We start from the raw sequence: 14,475 nt of genomic DNA, 5'->3' as shown, positions 1-14,475 counted from the left end.
CCAATAATAATATATAAAAATCAGGGGTGTTACAAGTCCAACTCATGGTCTAAACCAAACCGTAGCCAGGTTTGCCTAGACTCTATCTATAATTGATTTAAAGCACAAAATATATAATAAAATTCATCTATTAAATATATATATCTCACATATTTATATCTTAAATTCATGTATGAATCAAATTTAAATAAAAATTTTTCCTATCTATTAAGATTTAGCATGGGCTTTTAGCGGACTTCTCACCTATAGTTATTAAAATTATCTTCCAAACTATAAAATTTAAAACTTAAATTTCACTTGAAAGTAAATAAATTAGAAAAAAAGTTTCTTTCTTCTAGCTTTGCATGTTAAAAGACATGGCATTTAGCTTTAGCGGACTTCATGGCATTTATTTTCTTTTCTTTATATTGTTAATCACCTTCTAAGCATGCATGTTATTGTTTTACGAAATTCTAAGGATTTGTGTATTTGTAATCAGCGCATTCCCTTTTAACTTTTATGAATTAATTTTCATTTTAATACAAAACTGTCCAAGAAAACCTAACTTCTCATGTACATGTTGTTCCATTAAAAAATATTCAATTTGTTAATTTAAAAAGAAATTAATAATAATTCTGCCATGCTGCACCCCTCAATATTTATAATATTGAAATTGAAATTATCCCTTGAGAAATTATTTAAAGTGTAATGATATTTAAAGAAATTTATATATATACATGGGGTCGGATTCCTTGAGTTGGAATTGGAATGTAGCCCATGGTCTATTAATTATTCGCCACTGAAAGTGGATTCCCATTATCCATCTCTAAAGTAATTCCCATGTTGAAAAGCAAGGTCCCATGATTAGACTATATTGCAACAGTAGAAATAAGATTTTTTTTTTTTTTTTTAAAAAGCTCACCTGATTTGTCCTATAAGGAAGCTGCTTGGGCCTTTGGCTGTCTTTTTCTCCCTAACGTAACAAAAATAAAAAATTTATCTATGACTCTTAATTTCAAAAAAAAAAAAAATTAAAATTACCTCATTCAACAAAACTCAAGAAAAATATGTGGGTTTAGAATTTTCTCTAACCAAAGAAGAATGGACCAACAATTCTTTACCCATCTACTTTTTACTGATGTGAAATTAAAATATTATAAATATTTAAAATATTATTTTTCTCAATAACAATTAATGCAATAAAATTTTGCTTATTAAAAAAGCAACAATTAATGCAATAATACAGACGAATCCTTTATCCGAAGTTCCTGCCTCAAGCACAAGCACATGGATTCTCGTGTCAAAAATTTTCGAATCAGGGAGTAAATGAAGAAAATTTCTTGGGATTTCCTAGGTTGTAGAGCCCGCCCTGCGCTTAAAATTGCCGATGCCTTGGAGATGGATACATCGACTTGGACGAACCATAGTTTGATGATGTCCTCAATGAAAGTAATAAACAAATTGATCTGATTATTATTTTGTATGAAGGATTTCTGAAATTTCTTCATTGTGATTCAATAGCATTTTGCCATTTTTGGAAATGACACTACAAATTTAGAAATTTTGTTCTGCTAATATTAAAGAATATATAAGAATTAAATTATATATAAAATTTAAAAATTCTCATATTTATATTTTAAATCTATAATAAATTAGAGTTAAATAATTTTTTTTCTGAAATTAAACATATTTACAAATAATTGTCACTTAAATTACTTAAATGATATGCAGACTAACTTCATTCAAAATGTTCTTGATAAAATGGAATCAATATTTATATTCCTATCAGAACTAGATAAAGAAGATAAGATAGAATAATGTGGAGCGTATGGAGTAGGGACTTGGCGAAGATGTTCTATAAAATCCTTGCTGGCATATTAGCAAGGCCATAGTACAACTTATCCTTAGTCCAGTCCAAGCCCTAATAAAGCCACTCCAAAGTCGCTCCTGCAAGATGGGTTTTTTCGTAAGAAACAAAGGAGTTCCTGTTTCAGATGTGCAGTTAAAGAAACTATTCAGTCGATTCGATAAGAACAATGACAATCGTCTGAGCAGGGAAGAGATAGCTGAAGCCTTCAGTCAACTTGGCGCATTTTTTCCTGGTTACAGAGCCGGGCGTGCGCTCGCCTATAATGATGCTAATGGAGATGGGTTCATCGACTTACATGAGTTCAATGATTTCGTAAATTACGCCCTCAGTAGGGGATTTGAATTAAAATTTTGATAACTTTCTACTTGTTAAATAAAGGGTATATTAGCAACAACTTGGACATGGACTTTCAATTATAAACCTGTTCTTGTTGTTTGCTAACAGAAGTTTTAGTTTGTATAGAACTAGCTACAGAAGGGAACTCATGCTTTGTTTCCCCATAATATCGTATTTAAGTTCTCATTAATGATAATATGTATATAATATCTGCTGTTATGATCATGGAAGATGGAAGGATGATGAGCATGTTAAAATTTCTATAGTCGAAACCCTTCTCCAAATATTCTCTACACATACAGCTTAAAAACAATCAATTTAACATGACTGAGCAAACGAAGAGAATAATATTTTACCCTTAACTTTATGACAATTTTTTCTGCAGTCTGGTTCTATTAATTTTTTTAAAAGTATTTGCCAGTCTAAAAATTAAAGAATTTTTATAATACACTTAATTCAAGAAAAAATTTAATGATGCAATCATTATTATTTTGTAAATATTTATCCTAATGAAATTCATCATAATTATTATTTTTTATATTTATGATCAACTTTCATACATTTGAAATTATGTATTTTCTCCCGGAGATTTTAAGAGTGTATTCTTTCATATTAATAAAGTAAATTTACAATAAATAATTGGAGAGTGCTTTTTAGAAGAGTTGAATCTAATATATGAAAAAAGAGACTTTTATTTTTATTTAATTGAATTAATTCTATTAGATATTATAATTGATGATAAAAACTAAAAATAACTATACATACAAATGGACAATCCTCAAAAAGCCCTTTAATATGAAGAAAAAGAAAAAACTAAGTCCGTCCCTTTACTTTCAAACGAGAGTTAAATAAATTTAAAATTAAGTTTTGAGTTAAATAAGTTTTTGTATTTGGTTAAATAAAATATTAATTTTTAATAATAAAAAATATATATTTTTTAATTTAAATATTAAAATTATTTATTATTTTTAATTAAAATAATTTAAAAACATGATAAATGAAAATTATTTAATATTAATATTATTATTTTTGTTAATATTTTATTATTAAAAACTAGAAAAAATAATATTTTAATTTTTTTAAAAAATGGTGTTTTATCTTAATTAGAAAATTCTATATCTAAAATTTGATTTTAAATTTATTTGATATCGTTTGAAAGTATAATGATTTATTTGATTTTTTTTTCTTAATATATAAATGGTAGAAAAATCAACAGAGATGCTGCGGATTTCATTAATGTACTTTGTGCTTAAGCAGAGTCCTTTTATGGGCCTTCTAGTGTAAGTATATACAGCACGTTTAATTGGACACTCATAACATGATATGAAGCCCACAAATGCATCGCTCAAATTAACTTCATAAGGGATTTGTCCATGAAGAAGAAAAATTACAGAATTAACGCAATCTTATTTTGCAAAAAAAAAAAAAAAAAAAAAACCCTTCTCCTAATCGATTTGAATGGAATGGATTTCTTTTATCACAACTTAATTTTGAATTGAATTTAAATGAAATGAATAAAATTCAGAAAAAAAAAAAAGAAATATCTGCTATTAAGTAAAAAAAAAAAAATTCATTACGTGAAATATTTCATACTTGTAGACTTTGAAGAGGGTTAAAGTACACAGCTTATTTTCGTAACTCTGAATCCTTATTTACAGATCACAAATGGAATGAAATTGAGTAGACAAGGAAAAAAAAAAAAAAAAAAAAGAATCAGCCATACGAAGAATATAGGAAAGCAGCAACTCTATATAAAGCACGAAGCAATATATATGATCACATATAGCATCGAAAATATCAGAAAAATTAAGCAAAATCAGAGCCCTATAGTGCGGTCGCGAAGATGCCCCTTTCTGTGCCGAAGTCTGTAAGTGGGTCTTATACGGAAGGGCAGCTGATGGCCTTCTTCAAAGAGCAAGATGTCAACGGCGATGGTCGGCTTAGCAAAGAAGAGATAAAGAAGGCGTTTCAACAACTGGGTTCTCGCCTCCCCGGATGGAGAGTCCGCCGTGCACTTCACCACGCCGACGTTAATGGTGATGGTAGCATCAGTCTGGATGAGCTTGATGAGCTTGTCAAATATGTTGGTAAAATAGGATATAGTATTCAGTAGAAAGCAATCTCTTGTTGCTATATCCTGTGCAAGAAATTAATTAAAGGGTTTTGTTATTATGAGAAAATAATGTTCCGTATGTAAGCTTAAGAATGTGCGATGGCTTGGAATAATTATACGATGCAATAATTATATGTACGATAAATATTTGCTAATAGAATTCATGTGAAATTTATTATAATTATTATTATTTTTTATATTTGCGAGTGAATGTATTTTTAAATTAATTTTATATATTAAAATTTAATTTTTTTAAGTAATTTTAATGCATACTTTATCACATATTAATTTGATATATTCAAAATAAATAATTATAAGATGTTCTCAAAATAAAGAAAAAGACTTCTATCCTTATCAATTAAGTTAATCTCATTAAATATCATAATAAATGGTGAAAATAAAATAATTATACATACAAATGCAAACTCATCGAAAAGCTCTTTAATATGATGGTAGAAGAATCTAGTGGGATGCTGCCTGGCGATTTTATTTCTGTGCTTTGGGTTTTAAGTGGAATCCTTTTATGGTCACCTATGGCAACTCTATATAAAGCTTGGAGTAAGCAACATATATGGTCATCTATAGCATCGAAAATATTAGAAAAATTAAGCAGAATCAGAGCCCCATAGTGCGGTTGCGAAGATGCCCCTTTCCGTGCCAAAATCTGTGAGTGGGACTTATACGGAAGGGCAGCTGAAGGCCATCTTCAAAGAGCACGATGCCAACGGCGATGGTCGGCTTAGCAAGGAAGAGATGAAGAAGGCGTTTCAACAACTGGGTTCTCGCCTCCCCGGATGGAGGGTCCGCCGGGCGCTTCACCACGCTGATGCTAATGGTGATGGTAGCATCAGTGTGGATGAGCTTGATGAGCTTGTCAAATATGTTGGTCAATTTGGTTATAGTATTCAGTAGAAAGAAATCTCTTTTTCTTGTTATACCCTTTGCAAGAAATTATTAAAGGGTTTTGTTATTATAAGAAATTAATGTTCCATATGCAAGTTTATGCATATGTGATCCAGCTTGTTGCCTGTTATAATAAGATTCAAGCTAGCTTAATTATACTACTACACTTGTATTTGATGTTTGTTTCTTTCACCCCCTTTATGTATGAAACTAGAATTTTATAAAAAATTCAATTCAATTAAATGTTTTTTATTAATTTTTAAATCTAATTAATAAAATAATTTAATTCTTTTTAATTTAAAGAATTTTTAATAAATAAATTTTAAAAATGATTTTTTTTTTCAAACAAAGCCTCATTATTTGATAATAATAACAACAATTAAACATTTTTCTTTAATTCAAAAAATTGGCTACATACAATTATACATGTGGATGGACCTTCAGGTTATGATCTTTTTGGCTTTTGTTTAAAGAAAATGATAATAATAAAAATAGTTTAAGAAGAAGAAGAAGCAGCAGCAGCTAGATTTCAAGATCTATCATTTTGCCCATTAATTTTGTGTGAGGTTCTTGATCATGGTCGTGAGCTATCGTGGAACTATGCATAGAACAAGAAATTAAGCAGTTGTTTGAATGCGCAATGAATGTTCTTTCTCTATTCATCCGTTCTGATGTTCCGACTCTATTAATATAAACCTAACATTATTCTATATATCTTAACACATTGTGTGCGTAATAAAATTCATAGTATGGATTATATGACAAATAGATATTATGCCACTTTAGGGAAAAATTAATTAATGAAGGAAGTTAGAAAGTTAAGGTGTCATTTTTTTTTTATCGATTTCAATTTAAATAATTTATAAATTGAAGGTTAATATTAAAAGATTTTTTTTTTAAATATTAATGTGAAATTGATTTTAAATAAAGCTGAATGATGAAAACAAAATTCTTATATAATCCACCCTAACTAATTTTATATTAAATTTTAATTATTATTGTTGTATAAGATTGAGCATCAATTTGATGATATAATTTAAAATTGACTTGTTTAAATTTAACTTCACTAATTTTTAATTTAATTTAAAAATAATTAAATAAAATTTTTAGAGAAATTAATACTTTATTTTTTATAATAATTTGATGAATAACCTGAAATGCTTAATATATTTCCCATAATTAAAGTGTTATGAAAAATTTTTTCTGAGATAAAATAAAATGATATATATATATATATATCTAAAGAAATTTGTTTAGAGTTGATAAGTTATTAACTCAAAATATAAATATGTGAGTGTCATCACTTATTTAATATATAAATTTTATTATATATATTGTGTTCTAAATTTATAATGGACCACCTCTATATAAAAATTTCTCATATATATTGTGCTAATTAAATAATTACAATTAATAGAAATACTAATCATAATGTAAATTTTTCTTATTTAAATTAAATCTATTATAGATTTAAAATATAAAATGTACGAGTGAAATTTATTTATTAAATATATAAATTTTATATATTTATATTTTATATTTATAATAAGACAGGTTGAAACAACAATTTCCCTTATAATGCAATTAATCCAAAGTTAATGATGTGGTTGAATCACTGCCGTAATCACTATCGGATTTCACAACTTGCAACGAAGAGGTGTCCATTTTCAGCGGATGATGCATGCGAACATCAAGAATAGAGTAAAGTTGCCAACTTGCACTTATTCCCAAATTTAAAGGATATAGTTGAATTATAACTAGGAAAAAATATACCATTCAAAACTATGGCATGAACGTAAATAATATTTCATAACAAATAATAAATGAAAAAAAAAAAAATAATGTGCGTGATACACGCGTACACATTGTGAGACATTGCTAATTAAACAAGGCCCATAAGATGCTTACCGTAGCCTCGCCCCTCGTGTTTCATGAAAGCTGAGCTAAAATGCATATAGAGATATGGCATCACGAGAGTGATTCTGAAGTATCAAATCACTGTATTAGAATCCGAATCCCATCAAAAGTGGATGTATAATTTAAGGCTTAAGCTTCCATTCAAGAGTCGGGTGCAAGATATATAATTCTTTTGACAATTAAGATTGTTGATGGCCATCCTTTCTTATATAGCTGATCTGCGCCAAGGGTCTCTTCTTAATTAATTATCACCAAGCCCTAATAATGTCTAGAATTAGATTCTTTTTTGCAAGAAATCATTTTCATGTTCTTTAATTTTGGTGGTTCTCTTGTAATAGAGAGCACGCTGCAGTAATAGTAAATTAATCTTAAAAGAAGTTTTTTTTAGATATTCCATAGGTTTTTTAGTCTAATAAATTAAAATTAATTATGTTCATGCTAAATCGGCTCACTAAAAAATAAAGTGCTTCCAATAAATATTATCTCTATTCACAAGGATCAAATACTCGATATATCTTAAGAAAATGTTTATGTTATTTTAACTCTCTCCATATATTCATCTTCATCCAAAATTGCAAATGATGATGAGACAGAAGGTATTTGTAACATCTCACCACTTGGTGAGAAGTGTCCCATATCGGTGGGACAAGAATAATAAAAAGTTTATGTGATCCTTATATAATTATTGTTGCAATTTTATTAACCATTTTAGGCTCGTGATTTAGGACTCAAAAATTATTTGAGTTAGTTGATGAGTGCTATAGTATTTACAATTATGTTAGTCACACTATAAGAAAAGGGTTTTTAAGAGAAAGAAAATCTCATCACTAAAAAATAATTTATCATCATAAAAATAAAATAATGATAAAAAAATTTCGTTGCATATTGTCATAATAGGCTTTATTATTAAAATTTTTACAGAATATAAAAGTGACCCATCACAATTGAGTTTTAATAAAAGTATATAATATTGATTGTTAAAACTTTACTTACAATTGTATCATAAAAGTAATCGCAACAGTAGTATTTTCACAATTGAAAATTATGAATTTATATTTCTGTGCAACTGTGACAAAAAAAATCTAGCTGTTATAAACCATTATTCCAAACTTTCGTGACCGTATACTCTAATTGTAATTTCTTTTATGAATAACAAGTTCAATATTGAATTTGTTTAAACCTAATTATTTACACAATTCAAAATATTTCAGAGTAGCCATATATGTTAGTTTAGTTTTCTCAAGCTCAGCAGCAATAGCATATAAACAAAATTTCCTTGTTTTAGGATTGGATTGTATATCTCTTCTCAGTTGCATTTTGTTGAAAACAAAATAGCAAATATGAATTAGATTTTGGAATGAAATTTCTTTAAATTTGAGGAAATTGAATAAAAAAAATTCAAACTATTGCTTTTATTAACGATTTTATCTGAACGTCTTAATTTTATCTAAATTTTAAAAATTTTTAACCAAAATTAAAATCAATTGACCGATAGGCAAATCACACTTAGACTATATATATTTATGAATGTTTTATAGAGCACCCTTCGGTTTTGTTTTACAAAATTTTCATGAGAGAAACCATATTATTTTCAAATTAATTTTCGATTTTGAGTAACTTTTTTTAAATTGAAAAGTTTGTTCAACTAATTAAAATTAAAACATTTCAATAAAATCATAAATTAACACAAATGTTTAAATCTTTTTGTCCAGTTGGCCTAAAATTTTTGAGACAGGATAATACTGTTGTGGATAAGCACGCCCTCATATACACAGAATTGAATTCTTCTTCTTCAAAGAAACCAAGAATTCGATTCTTTTTTAGTCTTTCTTTCGGTGATTCTTGGTATATTTGAAATAAAGAGCAATGGACCAAAATGAGACTGATTTGAGTAGCACTTATCCAGCATATATGCATGGTTCCGTAACAAAGATAAATTAATCATGCGAATTAATGATAAGATATATATTAGAGAAAGTCACTTTCAGCAATTATATATTACTAGTAAGTAAAATATCTTATCTTCGAAGAACAATATATATTGGAGCAGATTAAAAGGAATATTAAACAGTTGGAGAATCTGAAAGGCAAATCTCTGCTGCTGATAATTTTTATAGATGAAGAGATAAAAAAAAAAAAAGAAAAGAAAAGGTGCCACTTTTATTAAGATTCTCACTTTATAGAAACAAAAGCAAGGAAGAGAGAATCGCAACTATATATTGTCCCATTTGAATCAGTTGGCAGGTCCCAGTCATGCTAATTAATAATCAATTAAGATCTTCCAAATGAGATGAGTGACTTAATTAACCAATCGGTGCCCATGAAGTTGAGGATATGATGGAGAAGATAAGGAGGAATATTAATTAAGTGATACGAAGAATGAAAACTACTTTTTTATAGAATGCATGAGACGAGAGAGACGAGATACTATAAATTTGAGAAACCCTGATGAACTTGTGTGCCACAAAAACTATAGAGAAAGAAAGTAGCAAGATATACATAAGCTTTCTGAGAATAATTAACGTTAGTCGCTGGCTATCATGGCAATCCAGGTCCTGCACAAGGGTTTGTCTCCAGTTCCAATCAGGACTATGGAGGATTTTAAGAAGTGGTTAAAAACATTTGATGCTGATAAAGACGGTAGGATAAGCAGAAAAGAGTTTGAGAATGCTATCCATGGGCTGGATGGAGTATGGTTTGCGAAGTTGCAGGCATGGTTGCAAGTGCACTCTGCAGACACCAACCGCAATGGATTCATCGATGAAGATGAATTGGACAACCTTTTGAAGTTTGCACAAAAGCACTTTTCTGTGCAAGCTTAAGCATGCTTAGTTTGCATAATTAAGTTGCTGCTACTTGCTAGCTAGTTGGCCACCTTCTTATTTTACTTGTCTCTTGCATGCTTACTTTTAAGAAAAAAAAAATGTATATAAGAAGCTTAATTAATAAAGTGGCTTAAAATAAGGTTATTTACAGTTATGTTAATTTCTGAAAAATTATATGGGACTGCCAATAATGGTGATTCTTGTAGATGTGACAACACATTGTTTGTTAAATTATATTTCCAAAAGGCTATTAATTTTGCATTTAAAGAAAATATTGAACGCCATGTTCAATAGGAATCAATGAAGTAAAATTAGTAATTAAAAGCAATTTCTAAAGCTTTGGGTTTGTCTACCAACATCCGATGTGTCAACAGTTTTGATGAAATTATTGTTGAATCGAATTCAAAAATTGCTATCTCCTGGGTTAAGAACCTTAATTCAGCACCATGGAGAGCCACCTCTATTATCAACTCCATTATTGCAGCTTCTTTGCGCAGCCTTCCTCATGTGGTTTTCATTCACACTCTAAGGGAAGCCAACTCTGTTGTTTCGAGATTCTGATCATATTGCTTTCATCAGATTTTGCTTGGAAGCCTTGGGGTGCCGCTGGGTTCTTTTTTTTCAGTTGATGATCTGGTTCTAATGGTTTTGGGCTCTATGGTGCATCCTTGTTCTGGTTCTGCTTTGGGGTCACCATATTCAGTATCTGGTTTCTTCCCTTTTGCAATTTTTTCCCGGGCATCCTATTTCTTTGCTGTTGGTCATTAGGAGTCCTGTTATTGATTTGGTATGCCCTTGTAGTGGACTTGTGATGCATACATTTTGCATAATCATTTAGGTTTAATTTCATAGCCATTTTATTTGATTATTAGTCACTTTTAGCTAATTTCATTAGTTATTTAGTTAGTTTTTCATAATTGTCAATTTTGAATTAATTTGTAATTTTTTACTTTGTTTTGTAGGAAAAATGGTGTTTTTGAAGGACTAAAAAGAAATTTTGCCATTGAGGAGTGACTTCTACAGCCAAAGATATCAAAAACAAGTTTTCAAGTTGAAATATGCATTGACAAAATTGCGCATAACTTGCCGCATAAGCTATGTAGATCTGCATGAGGAGAAGAAATACTGTTCCAACACCTGCCGAATTGTGCATAAGGAGAGTGCATAGCTTATGCAGATTCACGCCTCCCTTATGCACTCTCACGGAATTGTGCATAACCTATGCGCCAAGTCATGCAGTTTCGCATAAGTGAACCAGAAACGAGCCGAAAACTGCATAAGGGACTGCATGACTTATGCAGTCCACTTATGCAGTCCCACAAAGAGTTCATTAATGAGCTGACAGAAGATTCCCTCAGAAAATCCCTCCTCAAACACATCATTTTAGGGTTTCATGTCAGAAAAAGCTATAAAAAGGACCCTTATCCCATTTTAGAAGGGAGGAAGCAAGTAGAGGAAGAAAAGGAATAAGGGAGGCAGCAGCTGAAGAGTCACAATCATCTCCCACTCCATTTCCAACCAGATTTGGAGATTTCTTTCTTTTTTTATATTTTTCCTACATTTCTAGTGTTTAGTTTCTTATTTCTTAGTTTAGATTAAAGCTTTATTTCCTTATAAACTTAGAATATCTTGTAAACATTATGGATAGTGAGTAGTTTTACCTTAGATTCTGGAGTAAGGGATGTAATATTTGAGATATTTTGTGGATTTTGATTGGGTAATCCATATTTTGTGATCTTAATGAGTTTTATTCATTTCTTGTGTGCTTAATGACATGCTTAGTGTAGGATCCCATTAAGTGATGTTCTTAATCCATGGTTGAGGCACCGAAAGGAGATGGCCTTGTGATAGATAATCAAGAAATTGAACTTAATTAACTTAGATATAGAAATAGACTAAGGATTAAGAGGATTCACAGATTAATTAAAGAACTTAATGGGTCTTAATTAACTCTAACTTCACGAAAGTCGGATTAGATTGATTAAGACACTCTTTATCTCACTCGAAAGGGAATTCAAAGGATTTAAGAATTAATCTCCTTAAAATCCGTAAGTTCCACAAGATTGGATAACCAATTTAAAAAATCCCAAAATAGCTTGAATATGAAATCCCGAACTCCGGAATCGCCTTTTTATCATTGTTAATTTCTAATCGAATTTAATTACTTGCCATTTTGAATATTGCCATATTTGAATTTGCTTATTTTAATTTGATGCAAAATTTAGTTAAATCATTACATAGTTGAATTGATTATTGATTTTGCACATATAGATTTCATTCTCCAATACCCATTAATTCATTGCTTTAATTTCAAAAATAGTTCAATTTAGTCAACTTTTTATATCAAAAATTCAATCATTAACACAACTTCTCGTGGGAACGATATCTTTTCTATATTACTTGTACGACCCGTGCACTTGCGGTTGGGCCACATCAAGTTTTTGGCGCCGTTGCCGGGGAGTTGTTTGTTTAAGATTGAATTCTTGATTATTTTAGTTGTTTATAGTTTTATTTTTGTTAACTTTTCATTTTATGTTTGTTTGTTCTTTTTCAGGTACTTTTAATCTTTTATGAGAAGAGCTAGAAGCACAAGTGACACATCTTACTGTTCAATCCTGAAATTGAGAAATTTTGTAAAGCCAACAAGAAAGAAACCAGAAAAAGAAAAGAAGCTTTGAGAGAAACTGAATTAGAAGCAGACATGGCTGATGAAAGAATTAGAATTGGTGTTGGTAATGCTGGAAATGATCGAAACAATGAAAATGCAGCCCAAGGTGAAGAGGTTGTAAATGCTAATGTGCCTAGGGGAAGTATGATGGATCATGCTTTTCCTCGTTTTGATGACTTGAGAGAGAGCATAGCAAGACCAAGGATTGATGCAAATAGCTACAAGATGGATTTTGGAGTTCTTCAAATGATTCAAAATTCTCGATTTGGGGGACATCCTTCCGAAAATCCACACACACATCTGAAGAAGTTTGCTATGATTTGTGATATGCAAAAACAACCTGGAGTATCTGATGATGCAGCAAGATTGAAGCTATTCCCATTCTCTTTGAAGGATAGAGCATTGGATTGGCTTGATTCTTTACCTCACAACTCCATTACAAATTGGGAGCAACTCACTGATGCATTTCTTGCACAATATTTTCCACCTGGAAAAACTCAAGAATTGAGGAATCAAATGACAGCTTTCAGACCAAGAGAGGATGAAACTCTTTATGAGTCATGGATGAGATGGAAGGAATTAGAGAGACAATGCCCACGTCATGCCATTCCGAAATGGATGATAAATCAGAATTTTTACACCAATGTCACTCCTGCAATTAGAGGGATTATTGATGCTCAAACAGGAGGAGAATTTATTATGAAGCATGAAATGAAGCTTATGAGCTATTGGAGAAAATTGCAAAGAACACTCATCTTTGGAGTAGTCCAAGAGGACCAGCTCCAACTCAAAAGAGGCAAGTTGCTGGAATGTATGACCTTGATCCATTCAACATGATTAATGCAAAGTTTGATGCACTTACAAATGTTTTGGCTAAGAAGATGGAAGATTTGAGTATGTTGGTTAGTTCATCATCATCATCTGGAAGTTCACAACAAGTTGCTTATGCAGAGGGAACTACCAGCTGTGGAGTAGACTATGGAGAGCAAGCTGCATATGTTGGTAATTATGGAAATAAACAAATGGGGAATCCTTACTCTCAAACTTATAATCCAACTTGGAGGAATCATCCTAACTTTTCATGGGGAAATCAACAAGGTCAAGTTCCAAATCAGAATTTTCAACCACAACAGCAACAAGGAATTCCATATCAGCAAAATAGGCAACCATTGCCTAATTTTCAGCAGAAAAATGTGAATCCTCCACCAAAACAGCAAGAACAAAGTTCCACTACAGAAGCTTTATTGCAACAGATTCTTGCTAACCAAACTAAGCATGATGAGGAGATGAGAGAGATGAAAGCAAGGCTAGAACAGATGCAAACATATAACAGAATGCTGGAAAATCAGATTGCACAACAAGCATCTTCCTGTGTACCAAGTCTTTTGGAAAACTTCCAAGTCAACAGGAAAACCCAAGAGAGCAGTGTCAAGCTATTACTTTAAGAAGTGGGAAAGTTGTAAATAATGAGAAGAGTGAAAAAAATGAGAAGAGTGAAAATAGTGAGAAGAGAGAAAATGAGAAAGAAACTGATGAGAGTGAAAAACAAGAGAGTGCAGAAAAATGTAAAGAGAAAATTGAAGAGAAGGAAGAGAAGTATATACCTCCAGAGCCCTACAAGCCACAACTTCCCTTCCCACAAAGATTTCACAAAGCCAAGCTTGATAAGTAATTTGGAAAGTTTTTAGAGGTTTTGAAGAAGCTATACATAAATGTGCCATTTGTTGATGCTCTTTCACAAATGCCCTCTTATGCAAAATTCTTGAAAGAAATTCTCTCAAACAAGAGGAAACTTGAAGATCATGAAACTGTAGCTTTGACAGAAGAATATAGTGCTATCCTCCAAAGGAAACTTCCTCCAAAG

General features: G+C 30.6%; 1 protein-coding gene and 1 non-coding gene across 2 annotated transcripts; one reads left to right on the top strand and one right to left on the bottom strand.

Annotated features, from left to right (window-relative positions):
- The first annotated feature begins 4,808 nt into the window (after nt 1–4,808).
- Nucleotides 4,809–5,362, top strand: LOC110664401 (calmodulin-like protein 5). The gene has a single exon (XM_058130874.1). It carries the CDS (start codon nt 4,941–4,943, stop codon nt 5,208–5,210), a length of 270 nt encoding a protein of 89 aa, XP_057986857.1. The 5' UTR covers nt 4,809–4,940; the 3' UTR covers nt 5,211–5,362.
- Nucleotides 5,363–13,112: 7,750 nt separating this feature from the next.
- Nucleotides 13,113–13,219, bottom strand: LOC131171600 (small nucleolar RNA R71). Its single transcript, XR_009142260.1, has one exon. It is a non-coding gene; the product is annotated as a small nucleolar RNA R71 (small nucleolar RNA).
- Nucleotides 13,220–14,475: the final 1,256 nt, after the last annotated feature.

The sequence above is a fragment of the Hevea brasiliensis genome, chromosome 12 (genome assembly GCF_030052815.1).
Source record: "Hevea brasiliensis isolate MT/VB/25A 57/8 chromosome 12, ASM3005281v1, whole genome shotgun sequence".
NCBI classification, from domain to species: domain Eukaryota; kingdom Viridiplantae; phylum Streptophyta; class Magnoliopsida; order Malpighiales; family Euphorbiaceae; genus Hevea; species Hevea brasiliensis.
This window is presented reverse-complemented; position numbering and strand designations above follow the sequence as displayed.